This window comes from Telopea speciosissima, chromosome 1 (genome assembly GCF_018873765.1).
Source record: "Telopea speciosissima isolate NSW1024214 ecotype Mountain lineage chromosome 1, Tspe_v1, whole genome shotgun sequence".
NCBI classification, from domain to species: Eukaryota; Viridiplantae; Streptophyta; class Magnoliopsida; order Proteales; family Proteaceae; genus Telopea; species Telopea speciosissima.
In genome coordinates this window covers 25,029,678-25,046,537 of record NC_057916.1, presented here as the reverse complement: position 1 = coordinate 25,046,537, position 16,860 = coordinate 25,029,678, and the positions used below count along the sequence as shown (strand labels likewise).

Below are 16,860 nucleotides of genomic sequence, written 5' to 3'. Positions count from 1 at the left end.
TTGTTCTCAAGGAGTGGGGATTAGGAACCCTCTACATCCAACAATGCACCGGATTTGCTAGTGTAGAAGGATTGACACAATTTACCAGTGGTTCTAATTTATGCATGATGGTAGGTCAAATTGGAATTGGAATTGAAAATCGAAACCAAAATCAGATTAAATAAGTTGAACCAAATCAAACTGAATAAATTTGTTTCCCATTCGTTTCTGGATTGTAGGCTTCAATTCGGATTGATTCCAGTTCCAACATAAGAATCATCTATTTGAATCAAAACCGAACCAAATTGGTATACTATGTATTATAATATATTAATGGGACAAAGATCGATGGTCATGTAGCCCCTGCACTAGCGCGAGAGTCAATGAAGGCGCATGCATGGCATTAACATGGATGGAATGTTTAATTTCAAGAGGGGCTAAGTGGTAATTTAGTGCTCTTGTGTCTGGGGCATATGAACCACGCAACCAAAGAACATTATTTTTCCCATATTAATATATTATAATAATGACAATAATAATATATAGTACATATTACTAATAATAGTATTATATTATACTATATATAGTATATTAATATTTATATTACTACTGTATTATAGTATATGTTCTACCAATACATATATATTATAGCATATGAATCTAGTATAGGAACCCGAACTAAAACCGTGTAAGAACCGAATGACAAAATCAAAATCAAATCAAACTCAACAGGTTCGGTTTAAGTATCAAATTTCAAAACGGATTTGATTTCGATTCACACCAACACTTCTGAAACCAAATCAAAGCCGAATTGAATCGTGCCCTTGGTGATTAGATAGGATAGACCGATAGAGGCCCTAGACTAATAACGGTTGGGGATGTTGACAGGCCTAATCTGCATACAGGTCCAATTAGGGCTGCAATAGGGTTGGGTTGGCCGGGCTTTATAGAATCCTAATCCAATCCTATGTCTCCTTAGCTGGGCCCAAGCCTGACCCGACCCTGATTCAGGGCCAGAAAAATCCAACGCTGATCCATCCTCAGGGTCGGGCCGGGCTGACCCTGATTGGCCTTAATCATGGGGAGGGGGGTAAGAACTACATGGGCTGGAATGGGCTAGAGAGAACATTATCAATTTTAAATAAAATAACACTATAATAAAATGTAGGGTAATTTACACATACCACCCTTGAGGTTTGATGAAAGGATAATTTTACCCCTCAGTGTTAAAAAATCTTCCAAATCAATTGGGAAAGATGAGTTGCAGGTTTCAAAACCCTTTCAACCCTTAAGGAATTTAGGATTTCAAATTGGAAAAAAATCCCAAATTAAAATCCTTTCAGTGCGATTGATGACTATTTGATCTGATTTTCAAACTCCCCTGAATCGGTTATGTGAGGTCTTGATTCTGGTTCAAACTCGTATAACTAAAGAAAGGGTACAATCCATCACCAGAGCTTCAACGCAAGGGAGGAGTGACTCTCTCACATCCCCATCTTTGTCTCCGATCATCAAGGTCTGTTCTCTCATTATCTTTTTTCCTTCTTTGTCTCTCCATCGTTCGCTTGCAGAAATAAGAAGAACCCGTCTGCAGATTTTCTTTTCTCTGCAATTTCTGACATGATCCTTTTATGATGCTATTTTTCAGTGTCTCTGTTGTGTTGTGGATCTTCTTTGCGCCTTTAGAGAATGACCAATAGCCTTTGAATTTCTTCTTTTGTTAGTTTGTCATCTTGTTCTTGTTTGTTGTTCTCTTGATTTTGCTTTTCTGCGTCTAATCTCCATTATTGAATCTCATAACTCATCCTAAAGATTTCAAGTTTTTAGTTATAATAATTGTTTTTTATTAAAAATAAAAACGATGAACATCATTAATTGTGTCTCCCTTGTTGGATTTTGTTTGGCTTTTCAGTGCGATTGATGACTTTGTATATGTAAGAATTTGAAGTACGGAGCCAAATATGAAAATGTCACGAACTAGGGTTTCTGAAACTACTATTTGATTTGGGATTTTTTCCCAATTTGAAACCCTAAAACCAAAAGCATTCTAAGCGAACTACAAGTTTCGTATGAGTCATTTATTTTTGTTCTTCTTCTTGTCCCTCACCTGACCTCACCTCTCTTCTCTTTTTGTGTGATTTTATTGAACGAGATGACGAAAGATTATTTAAGCTGAAAAGTAGGAAGATCTTTACCTTACTGGGATTGTGCTCTGCAATAGATTCTATGAACCAAGCAAGAATCTGAGATAAATATAGCTTGACTCTTGCTTGCGTGATTATTGGGTTGAATATTGTTTCATCTAGAGACACAGAGAAAGAGAAGCTTACAACTCAAAACAAGAAAAAGAAATCCTAGTAAGCGATCGGAAGAGATCTCTGCATCTCTAGGTTGAAAGGGTTTTGAAACCTGCAACTCATCTTCCCCAACCGATTCGGGGATGATGAGTTGTAGGTTTTTTTATTTTTTTGCAAGGGTAATTTTGTCAGTTCACCTCTTATTTTTAACACTATTAGTCATGAACTAACGGAATAGGCTTATTTGTTACTGTTTGCAAACCTCATGGGGCTACGCAGAATTTTTTAAAACTGAGGGGTAAAATTATCCTTTCGTCAAACCTCAGGGGTGGTATGTGTACATTATCCCAAAATGTATTATATCACTTATTGTCTTCATGTATAATATATTATATAAAAAAATGTGGGTGACATTTAAAATTTATAACGTATATATTATATTAATATATATTTTATAGTATAACTTAAATTTGGGTTGGGCTGGGCCGAGCCAGGCCAAGCTTAGCCCGAGGCCTCAACCCTAACCCAACCCAACCCTAACTCAGGGTCAGAAATTTCTAGCCCTGACCCGCCCTCTGGGCCAAATATCTCAGTCCAGGCCTTGTTCGGGCTGACAAGGCCAAAATTGCACCCCTAGGTCCAATCCGTTTCTTACCCAATAAAAAAAAAAGAAAAAGAAAATTCCATTTCTAACCCAGTTTATGGCAGAGGCTTATGACTCAACCTGATTTTGGCCTATCCGTTTAATAATGAGCAAGATCTCTCCGGTCCATATCAATTAAATCCAACTCCAATCCAAAATATACCTAAAATCATGCTTAAAAATATGGGTGTAAAACTGTATACACACATAAAACACGAGGAGATATGTTATGTTAAGAAAGCAATGCCCAGAAGTGGTGATTTGCAGAAGAAAACGAAAAACAGAGAAGGCACACAACGCACAACACAAAGTATTTACGTGGTTCACCCCCAAGATGGGAAGCTATGTCCACGGCCGAGCAACAGAACGAATTTCACTATCTTTGAAATGTTACAAATCCTCACATCCAGCCCTCCCAGAGATAAGAACATTATATAGAGAAGCCCTAACCTAGAAAGTGCGTAAATGCCCCCAGACCCAAAAATTGCCAAACCGGTCAGGGTCGGACCAAAACATAACATATGTCAAAATACACATCGTTTCCAAGGTTTAGACGATCCCAACACAACGCACCACCTCTGGCTTTGACGTACGCTCTTTTTCGGCCATCCGAGGCCATTTCGAAACGGCCTTCGAAGATTCATTGAACCACTTTTCGGACCGAAATCAGGCTTCGCCAATAACATGTTACGTGTGCAGATCTTGGTGGAGAGAAAATAGAAAACAAATAGAAAAATAAAATAAAAGACAGGAGAGAAAGTAGAGATTTGACTTTACGGACGAAGTCAGGGTCATGGCGCAATTTGGAGGCCGCCAATCCTTTCTCGAGATTAACTTTCGAATTAAATTAATAATTTTCTAATTCCCTTTCTACTTCTTCATTCATCAATAAAAACATGGATAATCTTAACTACTCACTTCCTCACTCTTACAATTTCTCCCCACCCTCCTAGAATTTCTCTCTACAATTCATCTCACTTCTAATAACTATATATAATAACTAACCACAATCCTGTACATATATATAATTAATAATAACTAACCACAATCACAAATAACCACACCTAAGAACTATCACATAACAAGGTAGGGCTATGTAGGTGCAGCAGACGGAGGGTCGCTGGGCGTGCACCCGGTGGGAAAGAAAGAAAATGAGAAAATGGGAAAATGGGCGTCGCCACCTAGATTTAGGGTCTAGGACCCATGAATGGTGCCCCTCCTTCACAGAAGGGGCGCTAATTTAATTTCAATGACTCAATGGATGGTCTACCCTAGATCTCTGGGTAAGTGTCAAGTTACGGGCTGGGAAGGTGTTAGGCACCCAGCAACCGCCCGGTCGACGGTCGGTCTTCCTAGACCAAACTCTGTTGTGTACTGTTGTTTTATACATATTATGTATCTAATTAAACTATTTTTTTTTTTTTTTTGAAGATTTTTTATTATCTTAATTGAAATTTATGAACCTAGTTAAGCTAATTAAGATTAATGTTTTAATCCTGATTACTATCACTAGGCTAGATGGTTATGTACATTATGTATCCTAGTTAAGCTAATTAATGGATTTTACCTAAATTAGAAAGCCTAACTCTATGGTCTAAAACATGGTTGACTGTAAAAAAGAAAACCAAGTCTAATTATATCATGGAGAAGGACAATTATATTGATAAGCAAAACAGCTTATAGACCAAAATAGCCAAAATTACGAAAATGCCACTGAAGGGCTAAAATATGTACAGAGGCATGAAATCATATTTAAATGCTGTAAATAAGCAAAACATGATTAAATAACATTAACATCATGCATTTGGATCATCAAGAGCACATAAAATGGCAAGAAAATGTGGGGGTGGTAAAAATTACCAAAATGCCCCTGTCATGGCAAACATATAGAAAATGCATGATAATTCATGAAAATGCTGACTTATGCTTAAAACATGTTTATTAAAGTCAAAATATGCGGCAAAAGTAGCAGGAGCCTTTCTGGGGTCCTAAACAAGGTTTGGTCGCAAAATGACCAAAATGCCCCTAAGGGCAAAATGGTAAAGTGTCAAAAAGACACTTAGAATCATTGTAGGCATCGAAAGTGATGTTAAACATCCTAAAATGACTGAACACACCAAATGATATTTCTAGAATGATAGTCTGGGCCCGCATTTGGTAAATTACAAAAACACCCCTGGAGGGCAAAAATGACTTTTTATTCATATTTATCAAGCATGATGGTCACATGCATATGAAAACATCTTAAAACATTCTACAACAGCATGTCATGCATGAAAAACATTTTTCTTATTTTTCCAGAATTTTTCATTATAATTAGAAAAATGACATTTATACCCCTAAATGAGGTGGGAAACGTATATAAAAACTATAAAACATGCATGTCAGTGGATAATGATTCCATAAAATCAAGCATGATGAAATATGCATTCCATAATTTTTTTGTGAATTTTTATGCATTTATATTATTTTTAATATTTTCTGAAATACTAAAAAAAATGGAAAACAAAGAAAAATACAAAATGCCCATCACAGATCCGAATTGGATCAAACCAGAGCTCATTCCCACGAATAAAAACATGATCTTTAACATGGTCATAACACTTTTGTCCAAATACCCACCCACATGTTCAGATTTTACATAATCTGAAATTCTTCACAGGGGCAAAAATATCACAAAAAACATGATTTGGAGCTTGAGAAAATTAATGAATATCAAACATAGTGGTAGACATCATCCCTAAATATCTCAGAATTTTATCACTCTTGAATTATTTTTAACATTTTTATAACTGAAAAACAACCTTTGTTGTAAAGAAAATCAAAACAAATGCTTAAAAATAAGTAAAAAATATGGGAAAATACCCTTGAAGCGTGGAAGTGCCTAGGCTCAGCTTGAGTAACCTGGTGTGACCGTAAATAGTCGCCGTAAACCTCCAAAAGCCGCTCCAATTGTGGTTGCTCTGAATGGCAAGAGTGGTGAAGAAGGGGTATTTATGGAATTTTATATCAGTAATGAGGCATAAACTATGGATGAGAAAATCATGTTTGGAAAGAGGGGGTCAAGGACTGCGTGAAGGTAATTTTTCACTAATTTTTCTACGTCCCTAGACCCTCCAAATGGTCTGCTATTTATAGGAGAAAATCTGTTCGAGGAAAAGTCTCAAAGACCCTTGGGGCCTTAATGACTCTGGGCTGGCTTGCGTGTGGCCAGGCTTGCTGAGCAGCCTGGGCTTGCGTGTGCCTAGGCTTGCTGTGCAGCCTGGGCATGCGTGTGCCTAGGCCTGCTGGGCAGGTGGGCATGGGTGATGGGCCATGTGTGGCTCAGCCTAAATGGTGGGGGCTTGTCCCCTGCCGACAGTCCAGCTGGGCCGGGTCAGACTGGGTTGACTCGGTTCGGGTCAACTCAGTTTGACCCACCTTTTTTATTTTATTTATTTTTTAATAAACCATGTAAAGATTCCATTTTAAAGGTCCACGTTCAAATGCTAATATCTCCCAATCCATGTGGCCGATTTTGACGCGCCACATATTGCCGCGAAGGTCTCAGCCTGTACTTTCCATCCGTGTGGCAGATATGCTGGATTTTGCCTAAAAATGGCATGGATATCGAGGAAAGTACATAAATGGTGTTTCACACCGATCAAGGTCCAAATGATACCAAAATTACATGAAATTTTACGTGTAAGCACAATATGACCAAATAAAGTTATCCAAATGATATCAGGTCACATCGGGTGGCTCGGGTACCAAGAACCATGCCAGGGGCAAAATGGTCATTTTCACAAAAGTTACTCGATTTGGCCGAAACTTTACGTGAAAACTTAATATGACCAAATGAGGTCATCCAAAGTATTTCGGACTAAATCGGTGGTCAGATGGGGTCATTTTTAAAGTTACCCGAGGAAACTTTACATGAAAACTTAATATGACCAAATGAGGTCATCCAAAGTATTTTGGACTAAATCGTGGTCCAGATACGAGAACCGTGCCAGGGGCAAAACGGTCATTTTCACAAAAGTTACCCGATATGGCCGAAACTTTACGTGAAAACTTAATATGACCAAATGAGGTCATCCAAAGTATTTCAGACTAAATCGGGTGGTCTAGATACCGAGAACCGTGCCAGGGGCAAAACGGTCATTTTCATGAAAGGTGTTGGATTTGGGTGAAACTTCAAATGTGAACTTAAAATGGTTAAATATGGCTATGTTAAGGGTTTAGGCTCTATTTGGGACAGTTTGGTTACAAAAAATGGGGTAGGGGTAATTTGGTAATTCTTGCCATTCAGTCACCACACGAGTTACGTCCTTAACCATCATTGCCAAGACATACTTCCAAGGTGTCAAAATGTGGTGTCTACAGGCTAATTTGCATTTCTCTACAAGAGTGTTGGGCATTATTATTTAGGCCAAATTTGGTATGATTTTTATTTCGATTTTGATTTGATTTTGTGAAATATTCAATAAATAGATTTTTTTGTCAAAAATTTCAAATTGTTTTCGTTGCATCAATCAAGCCTTAGGGAAGAGATTCTTTGAGCTGATGTCAAAGGGTATACTAGCACCCTATGTATATATCTCTCCTCATATGAAATGACCTCTCTACCCCTATATATAAAACTGTTTCAACACTCTTCATTGGTGCGCTCCCTAGGCCGCTTGCTCAAAAAGATCCCTCCCCATATTGTTTATTATAAAAAAATCCATCATTAATTTGCATGTGAGAGATTTTAGAAGTTTGCTACTAACTATTGATTTTCAATTTTGTTGACTTTAATATTTTTTTAAATGTTGTATTTGTTAAATTCATTTTGTCTTTATAGTGACAAAATTGCATCATTTGTAATTTTAGCTACTTCTTCCAATCATTTAAAACTAAAATTATACAAATGAGATGTTTGTTTGATCCTCTATCACATGGACTAACCCATGTACTACCATGTGGTAAATAGTGAAACATTATATACTTCACTAGGCACAGTGACATGGAAGAAAACTCTTGTTTTAAAGTTAATTTCCTAAATGCTTTTTTTTTTTTTTCATTTATTTATACTATTGTTGTTATTTCCAATTTATGATTATGAATGGATTTATTTGATGAATTTTTTCTACTTTGATCCTTTTCTTTATAGTTGAGGAGGTGAGATTGTGGTGGATCCTCGTAATCTCATTATTTTTATCCTTAAAAAAAAATTTATAGCCGAACACCACATAGGGCTGTAACAACGTCGGGATGGTCCAGGCCTTTTAAAACCCAAGTCTAAACCTGAGTCCCCTTAGCTAGGCCAAACCCGACTCTGACTCAGGCTAAAATCGAAACCAAACCGATATAACATGATATCAGCAAAAAATTTATAAAAAACAATATATTTTGTTTTTTCATAATTTTATAGTACATATATATGTGAAACTGAACCAAAGTAAACCAAAATCGAAACTTGCCCGATAAAAACCCGAGACCAAATCAAATCAAAATCAAAACCAAATCTTTTCTTATTGGTTTAGTTTTAGATATATATTTTGGGTAAGAGGTTTGGTTTCAGATTCGCTATTATCACATATCCTACTAAAACCATCCTTAACTGACCAGTTGATACCCCTACTGAGTCATGCAAATTTCACGTTGAAGTATGCAACAGCAGAACATGGGTGTCAACACTGAATTTTGCCACCCCTTGGCGATGATGACAACGGGATAAGGACAATGGACATCACACCCCGTTCCCTTTCCTAAGACAAAAAAGATCGGATCCATGGGCCCAAACACATCCAAAAACCCAAGAAAGCCCATTTAAGGCTTAAAAAGTAGGAAGAGGGGGACCACATTGTCCACGGTGCCGTGGACAGTGCCCCACGACCCCGTGGAGGCCTCCCATGGCAGTGGTGTACGGAGCAACGTTGCCGTGGAGGGTCATGACATCAGCGGGATGACGTCATCTACGACGCCTTGAAAATGGGACACCCCCTATAAATAAGGGGGTCCCCCTCCCCTCATTTGAAGCAATCCCAAGCTTAGGGAGACCCTCCCATCTTGATTCTTCCCCTCTTTCAGGCCTTTGTGAGCGAGTTTTGAGCGGTGTTCTAAGTTGTGGGTAGATCCATCGATTACCCACTTGAGTTGCGGATAGATCCATCGATTACCCACTCGAGTTGTGGGTAGATCCGTCGATTACTCATACATTCGAAGAGCGATCCCATTTCGATCAAGTCGTTATTCTATCTGTATATGGATAACGAAAGTTCCTTTTTATAGCTGTTATTCTGTTCGCTTACGGATAACGAAACTTCCTCCTTATTAGCCGTTATTCTGTCTGAAAGACACATCCCGAGAGCCGTTACCTTGTTCGAAAAATCGGTGTTGGTCCATTCGTCCGTCTTCCCTTGAGCTAGGGGACCGTCAAGATCTGAGGTATACCCCTATGAAGGTATAATCATTGTATTTTTGTCGTTACAATGTAGTCTTCTGTATTTTTCCGTTTTAATGTGTATATTATAAATATAGTTATAATGTACATTATATAGCCTCATTGTCATAGAAAAAGAGAATATTCGCCCCTTTAACATCTATAATAGAAAGATCGATTTTCGCAGGGCAAGATGGGTGCCTAACCCCTTCCCATGCTTGTAACTTGACCCTTTACCCTAATCTCTGACTAGACCATATGGAATCATGTAACCTGTTTCCGTTCATAACGGATAGGGTTACACCTATTGGGTCCTAGGCCCTAACCCTAAGTGGCGACTCCTCATTTTGTTTTAATATTTTTATGAAGCATAACCCTTACCCCATGATAATGTATCAAAACGATACCCCCACAATACCAGACCGATAGTCTGTCGCCATTAAGGTTGAGGAAACCTCATCGCAGAGAGCCACGGTACTTACAATGGGCAAAGATTTTACAAGCCTATCACGTTAACGTAGGGAAAGAGTTTTTTTGGTGAAAGGAAAAGTAATATTACTACTAAGTGGATGACAACTTACATTGTTCATAGTTACAAAAAAGAGATTGAAGGGCCGCTTTTTTGGCTTTATATTTTAGTCAGGTTAGAGTCTTATCATTTATTAAATTTCGGAAGGAGATATTCTTAGACTTTTTTGAAATCAGCAAAAAATGTGTTAGAAGCTCAAAAGGCCAAGGAGATTGGGATAGAGTTGGAAGAAGTCCAGACAAGGACTTGTCAGAACACTAAACTTCTTTCAGCTTCACACCTCTCTTGATAATCAGTTTTGTGTCCAAAATATGGCCATTCTTAGTGAAACCTGTGCTTACCAAAGTCAATTTGCCATCTAACAAAATACCAAAACCCATCCAACAGAATTTAGGTCTATGGAGTAAAATCCTGCACATAACAAAACAAGAAATTCTAAAGTAAGAAAAGGGTTGTGACTCAAATTTCACTTTTCTACTTTATAACGAGGGTTTACAAGTGAGGACAAGTTTATTATTTTTTGGGGATAACATGAGGGTAAGTTTTTTTTAATTCTCAAAGGCACGTGAAGAGATACCTTAAACCACGTGGAATCCGTATTACCAGAACAGGAAAAGCAAGTGCCGGTCACGCGCGCTCGAACCGTCGAACGACGTAGCGTAGATGTGGGTATGTATCTTTTGTATCAGGAAAAAAAAATAAAAAATGTGGATATCTCTACGTATCCAAGTATCCACGTGTAAAGCTTAACAGAGCATGTCTCAGCACCAGGCGTCATTAGTCATAACCAAGTCAGTCTTCCACTTGGTATGGCCGCCCCAGTCTTGGTTTAATCCTTAAAGCATTTTCTTGTACCCAAAAAAGAGCTAAACAACAAAAAAAACTCCTCAACAAGGGCCGAGAGAGGCGTGAAGAGAAGAAGAGTAAGAAGAAGAAGAAGAAGCAAAGACGATGCGGAGTAGCGGACACGAAAGAATGTTTCTGATTCTGTTCTTTGCCTGGGAGGAGAACCATCGAAGACCCTGACGTAAACAAGTCTCACAAAAATCCCTTGGAATCGAACTAGCGAAGCCATCAATTTCTGTTTTTGCTTCGTCCCCCCCCCCCCCTCTGTGTGCTAAACTGCGAGTTCTCTGTTTGTGTGTCTGCGGGTTGTTGGAGATGCCTCTGTCTTTCAGGGATGGTTCGAGTTCTACGGTGGACACTTCTGTGTTTCCTGGTTTTAGATTCTGTCCATCTGACGAAGAATTGATTTCCTATTATTTGAAGCGGAAGCTTGATGGGCTGGAGCAGAGCGTCCAGGTGATCTCTGAAGTTGACATCTGTCGATTCGAACCTTGGGACCTACCAGGTGAGAATTGAGACAAGAGATTCCATTAGGAAAAAACAGAGTTCGATTACATAATTAAGCCTTGATATTGAATTTAAGCAGTTTTCTTGCAATTCTCTTATTCCTGATTCATGTTTCGTTTCTTCGGAACCAGACAAGTCCATCATCCCATCAGACAACGAATGGTTCTTCTTTTGCCCTAGAGGCAAGAAATACCCAAATGGGTCGCAAACGAAGAGGGCAACCACGGTGGGATACTGGAAAGCAACTGGGAAAGAGCGTGACGTCAAGTCTGGTTCTAATCTGATTGGAACCAAAAGAACTCTGGTTTTCCACATCGGCCGTGCACCTGATGGGGAGAGGACGCATTGGATAATGCACGAATTTACTGTCAAAGGCAGAGGCCAGGTATATACTATGTATATTCCTTCACCTATCTGACCCCCTTGTCCTGAAACTCAATCCTTAGATCCTAAAACCCTTGCTCCATTTATGCTGATTATCTATGTGCTTTATTGCTTCACTTTCTATACAAGTCTTGTTCCTTAATCAGCTGCAGTCACATACACAAAGAACCCTTGAGACACACAGAACTAAATTATAGGTGCAATGCCAGTGTCTAACTCCTTATGATTCGTGTTAGATTGCAATCACTGGATTTGCTTGTAAATGATTGTTGCTTAAGGATATTCGTGCTCACTAAACTACTTTTGTTGAGGATACCTTCTTATAAGATTATCCATGCATGATGATTTCCCTTGTGCAGATTTGATCTTGAGGAATTTCGCCCCCTACCCCTTTTCCTTTCCTAAACTCTATAATTTCAATGCCAAGGGTTGGAGTTGGAACTAGTTACAGAAACATGTTTACCACTTCCACTTTTCATTGCTTATATCCTCGAATCATGCTTAATAATTTTAGAGAAAGATGTTAGTTAACATCTGCTGATCTAGATCTGGGATTGTTGCTTCTGCAGGATTCTTTTGTCGTCTGTCGTCTCCGGAAAAAAGTTCCAATTAAAGCAAATGATGATAGTTCAAACAGCAATTCAGTGAGTCAAGGAGATTTTGCAGCGACAGATGCTGGTCTTTCCGTTGTGAACCACCATGGAAATGTAATGAAGCAGGCAGAGACAAGAATGGGAGAAGAGGTTGAGGAAACAGGATGTTTATCCACGAAGCAAAGCAGCACTTTGGATACCCTCTTTATAGAACAAAGTGAATCTACATCTGAATCCGTTCAAAAGAATGGAGAATGCTCTGGCCAAAAGGTATGATCTAGATATTCTGTCTGATTCAATAGACTAATTTCTGATATAACCAAGAACTTCCCAACCTTCATCACCTCAGCATGGTGAGTTTTCAATGGAAGATTTTTTTCCTACAATCCCTCACATCACATTTCTCTCTTTTGCAAGTCCTAAACGGAAATGCCTGCTTAAATCTCATGCACGAAACCAACTTTTTGTTTCTCCACAAAGATACAAGTTCGATTCTCCTATATAGCTTCTTCCAATCCTAAGGAAGAGGAATATTAACTGATCTTACCTTTCAATCATCTTGTCATATTCTCCTATTACCAAGAATTCTTATGAAGATACAAATTTCATGGTTTACCTTATCCTTCTTAATATCTTTCTGTAAATTGAACCTGGCATTTACTCCTCAATTTCAGGATCATGACGCAGAAGATGATTGTTTTGCTGATATTTTGAATGAGGATATCATCCAACTTGATTACTCTTCACTGCGAGAAAGTCCTTCATTGTTGCCAAAAATCGACAAGATGTCCCTGATTGAGAGAACATATAAACAGAGGGAAAATGCAATGAAGGCTTCGGAGCTTCCTAGCCAAGGTACAGCACAACGGAGAATCAGATTAAAAAAGCAAGAAGTAAGGTTTTATCTTGCAGCCCCAGAAGTAACTGATGTAGAGAAAATGATAAGGCAGGACGCGAGGTATTGTTTTAAAAGAATGGAAAGTATATTTTCAGTTGGGACAGACACTAGGCTCATATTTATGATTTTCAAAATCGTGGCCTTACTGGTTTTGTTCCTCCTGGTGCTCAGATGCATCAATCATCTCAAAATGTTCACCTGTAATATCAAGCTGTGAAGATTTTATGGCAGATGACTGAGTATAGGATGCTGTGGTTTCTTCAGTCTAGTTCTGATTAAATATATTTACCATAAGATGACAACTTAGATATGGGATCCATTCATGTAGTAGCAGCCCCAATGTAATTTGAATTTGTGCTGTTCTTCTTAGGTGGAATTTGGTCATGTATATAAGTAATGGGGCTGTTGTTTCTTTAAGCCTAGTTATGATCAATATATTGATCATTAAGATGACAACTCAAAGATGGGATCCATTCATGCAGCAACAACCAGAATGTAGTTTGAATTTATTATGTTCTTCCTAGGTGGAATTTGATGGTCATGTATGTATGTAATGGAGTCATATTATATTAAAATAAGAAACATCTATTCCGATAAACCAAAGCAAACAATTCTTCAACAACATTTCCATGGTGTAGGCATTCATAATCAATTATCCACATAAATTGCATAATGTTTGCATTTACTGTAAAGATCCCTTTGCAATTAAGGATGTGCAAAAATGAGTTTTGCATTTTTAACGTTGAAACATAATCAGAACGAGATTACAAATTAACACAAACATAGTTTGGAAAGAGTCAGAGACTTGGATTGCATTTCAGATACTTGATATACAAGGAAAGTTATTATTCTATTTGTGTGTTGAATTGTTCCAGACTCAGATTCCCTTATAGCTGATCATATTGCATTTCAGATACTTGATATACAAGGAAAGTTATTACTCTATTTGTGTGTTGAATTGTTCCAGACACAGATTCCCTTATAGCTGATCATATATCCCATCTTCTGGGAGGGGCCCTAACTGATCTGTACCCGTTCTGTATTTGATATTTGAAGACAAGTAACAACTTTTGCTCTCTCTCTCTCTTTTCAACATAGACATCTTAACCAATAACTTGAGCTTGGCTGTCGAAGTAAGTCATAGCAACAGCAGCATGGAGAGCTGCTCCAATGGGGAGGACCTCCTCATCAAGAACGAAGTGTTGGGAGTGCAGTGGTTGATATGGTTTTTGAGTTTCATTGTTTATTCCAATTAAGAAAAATGCAGTAGTCATCTTCTGGGAATAGAAGCTGAAGTCCTCCGCAACCATCATCATAGGACTCAAATTTACATTGGCTTCCCCAAGTAGGTTCTGCCCAACCCTCTTCGCGTGCTCGTATGCTGCCTCATCATTCACATTTGGTGGATATGGAATGATTTTCTTGTCCATGAAATCCACCGTAGCCTTACACTGATGTACTTCTGCCTGCATCTCTATGATCTAACAAAAATAACATTTTTTGAGCAGAAAGGATCTTCTAACTCAATTTAACAAACAATGCAAAATCAGAAATTGGATACCTCTCTGATTCGATCACGAAGGCGAGAGATACCTTCAGAGCTCATGCTCCTGAAGGTTCCTCCAAAACTCACAACCTCGGGGATAACATTTTCTGCTTGGCCGCCCTGAATAAATCCGATTGAGACTACCTACAGTGTTGGAAACAAACGAGTAAGAACGTTAATCTGAATATATTTGATTCAAGTTGCCTTTGATAAAGATTCAGAAAAAAAAAAAAATCCCTTGGAGCAGAGAAAGAGTAGGGGAGGATAATTACCGCACTTTCAAGAGGATTTATCTGTCGAGAAACGATCTGTTGCAGCGATTGGATCGCAAGGGACGCCGCAAGAATTGGGTCTCTAGTTTTGTGCGGAGCTGCCACGTGACTACCTTTTCCGAAAATTACAGCCAAGAAGCGGCGGCCTCCGGCTATTATTGGACCAGGTCTCGAAGCAATGGTTCCAGTAGGCAACTAGGGTGCGACGTGCAACCCAAACATAGATTGAATGTTGTCAAGAACACCTTCTTGTAAGATATGATAAGCACCTCCTAAACCCTCCTCTGCTGGTTGGAAAACAAGTTTGACGGTGCCCTTCCAAGTTCAAAATGGCATTAACAGAATAAATTAGATCAGATTGAGTTGAGTTCTGAATAGATAAGAGGAACCGGGAGGAATACCCAATTCAATTAAGCTTCAATTTTAATTTTTAAGTTTACCTTCAATTGATGCTTTCGACTTTGGAGCAACTTAGCGGCACCGATGAGCATGGTGACATGGGCATCGTGGCCGCAGGCGTGCATCTTACCATCAATCTTGCTCTTGTACTCCCATTCTGTCAATTCCTGCAAATGAGTATGATGATCATGGTTTCATTTAATCAGACACAGTTCGGGGAAGTAATAGAAAAATTAGGAACAAATTAAGGAAGCGATTGAGACAAACCTGTAATGCAAGGGCATCCATGTCTGCTCTAAGACCGAACCAAGGGTGCTCTCCAGATCCGATAGATGCTACCACCCCTGTTTTCGCCACTGGCCATGAGTATTCGATTCCAAGCTTTTCGAGCTCTGACCTGATGAATTCACTGGTTTTATGCTCCTGGAAACCGATCTCTGGGTACTGGTGGATTGTCCTTCGAACACTTTTCAACCAATTCAGGAACTGAGTCTCCCTTGCCGATTCCAACAGTTCCTGGCTCAGGAGCTTCATATCCAAACCAGGTTCGCTTTCGAGTGCCCATGAGTGAAGAATTAAAGCAGAGAACAACAGAAGTTGAGGGAGAAACCCCATGTAAATGAGAAGAAGTGGGAGCATCCAGTCCCTTTCTCCATTTTAATGGAGAGCAGAAGGAATAAAAAATGAAAAGGAGATTAACAAATCCCTTTTTTATTTGGGGTAATTACTATCACTACCTTACACTTAGCCTATATTTACTAAAACTATCTTATCTTAAACTTCTTTTTTGAAACTATCCTGCTTATAAATTTTTACATCTCCTTCTACCCTCATGTTTTTAAGTACCTAGATTGCCTTTCTTTTTCACTTAGTAACCTCCTAATCTATCTAAGTTTTAACCTACCATTCTTCTTCTATTTTTTACTATTTTTGTCATTAAAATTGGAAATAATGAAAGCACCCACCTGCTTCTTCTCTCTCCCGTTTTTTACTCCATTCTTTTTTTTTTCTTCAATTTTTCTATTTAATTAATTTTTTATTCAACATTTCATCTTCATCGTTGTTCTTCGAACAGATCATGGCTCTAAGTATCGATATCGTATCGCACATATCGGGCGATACGTACCGATTTTGCTGGTCATCGATACCATGTCGATGCCGTATCGATAGCACGGTACAGACAAGGGGTAAAATGATCAAAAAATTCAATTTTTGTAAGGAGATTTAGGGGTAATTTTGTCTGATACAATCGATCCAGGCCGATACCGTATCGGTATCGTATTGGTTTTGTAGGTTATCGATATCCGTTCTGATACCTTGCACTAAAACCATGGAACAGATCGACTCTCTTCAAAGCACCCCATTTCTTCTCTCTCTTCCTCTTTTTGTTCAATTTACATTTATGTTTTTTATTTTTTATTAACCTACAATGCGATAACGGTGAGGATTAGGTCGATTTGTTTGAAGAAAAACGATGAAAATGAAATGTTGAATAAAAAATTAATTAAATAGAATGATTGAAGAAAAAAAAAAAATGATTATAGTAAAAAATGGGAGAGAG

General features: G+C 38.4%; 1 protein-coding gene and 1 pseudogene across 1 annotated transcript; one reads left to right on the top strand and one right to left on the bottom strand.

Annotated features, from left to right (window-relative positions):
- The first annotated feature begins 10,895 nt into the window (after window positions 1–10,895).
- On the top strand, window positions 10,896–13,436 carry LOC122659604 (NAC domain-containing protein 40-like). Its single transcript, XM_043854706.1, has 5 exons — window positions 10,896–10,944; window positions 10,975–11,205; window positions 11,339–11,592; window positions 12,161–12,454; window positions 12,859–13,436. Exons 2-5 carry the CDS (start codon window positions 11,016–11,018, stop codon window positions 13,297–13,299), a joined length of 1,179 nt encoding a protein of 392 aa, XP_043710641.1. The 5' UTR covers window positions 10,896–10,944; window positions 10,975–11,015; the 3' UTR covers window positions 13,300–13,436.
- A 732-nt stretch (window positions 13,437–14,168) lies between these two features.
- On the bottom strand, window positions 14,169–16,268 carry LOC122646657 (annotated as a pseudogene).
- Between the last annotated feature and the right edge of the window lie 592 nt (window positions 16,269–16,860).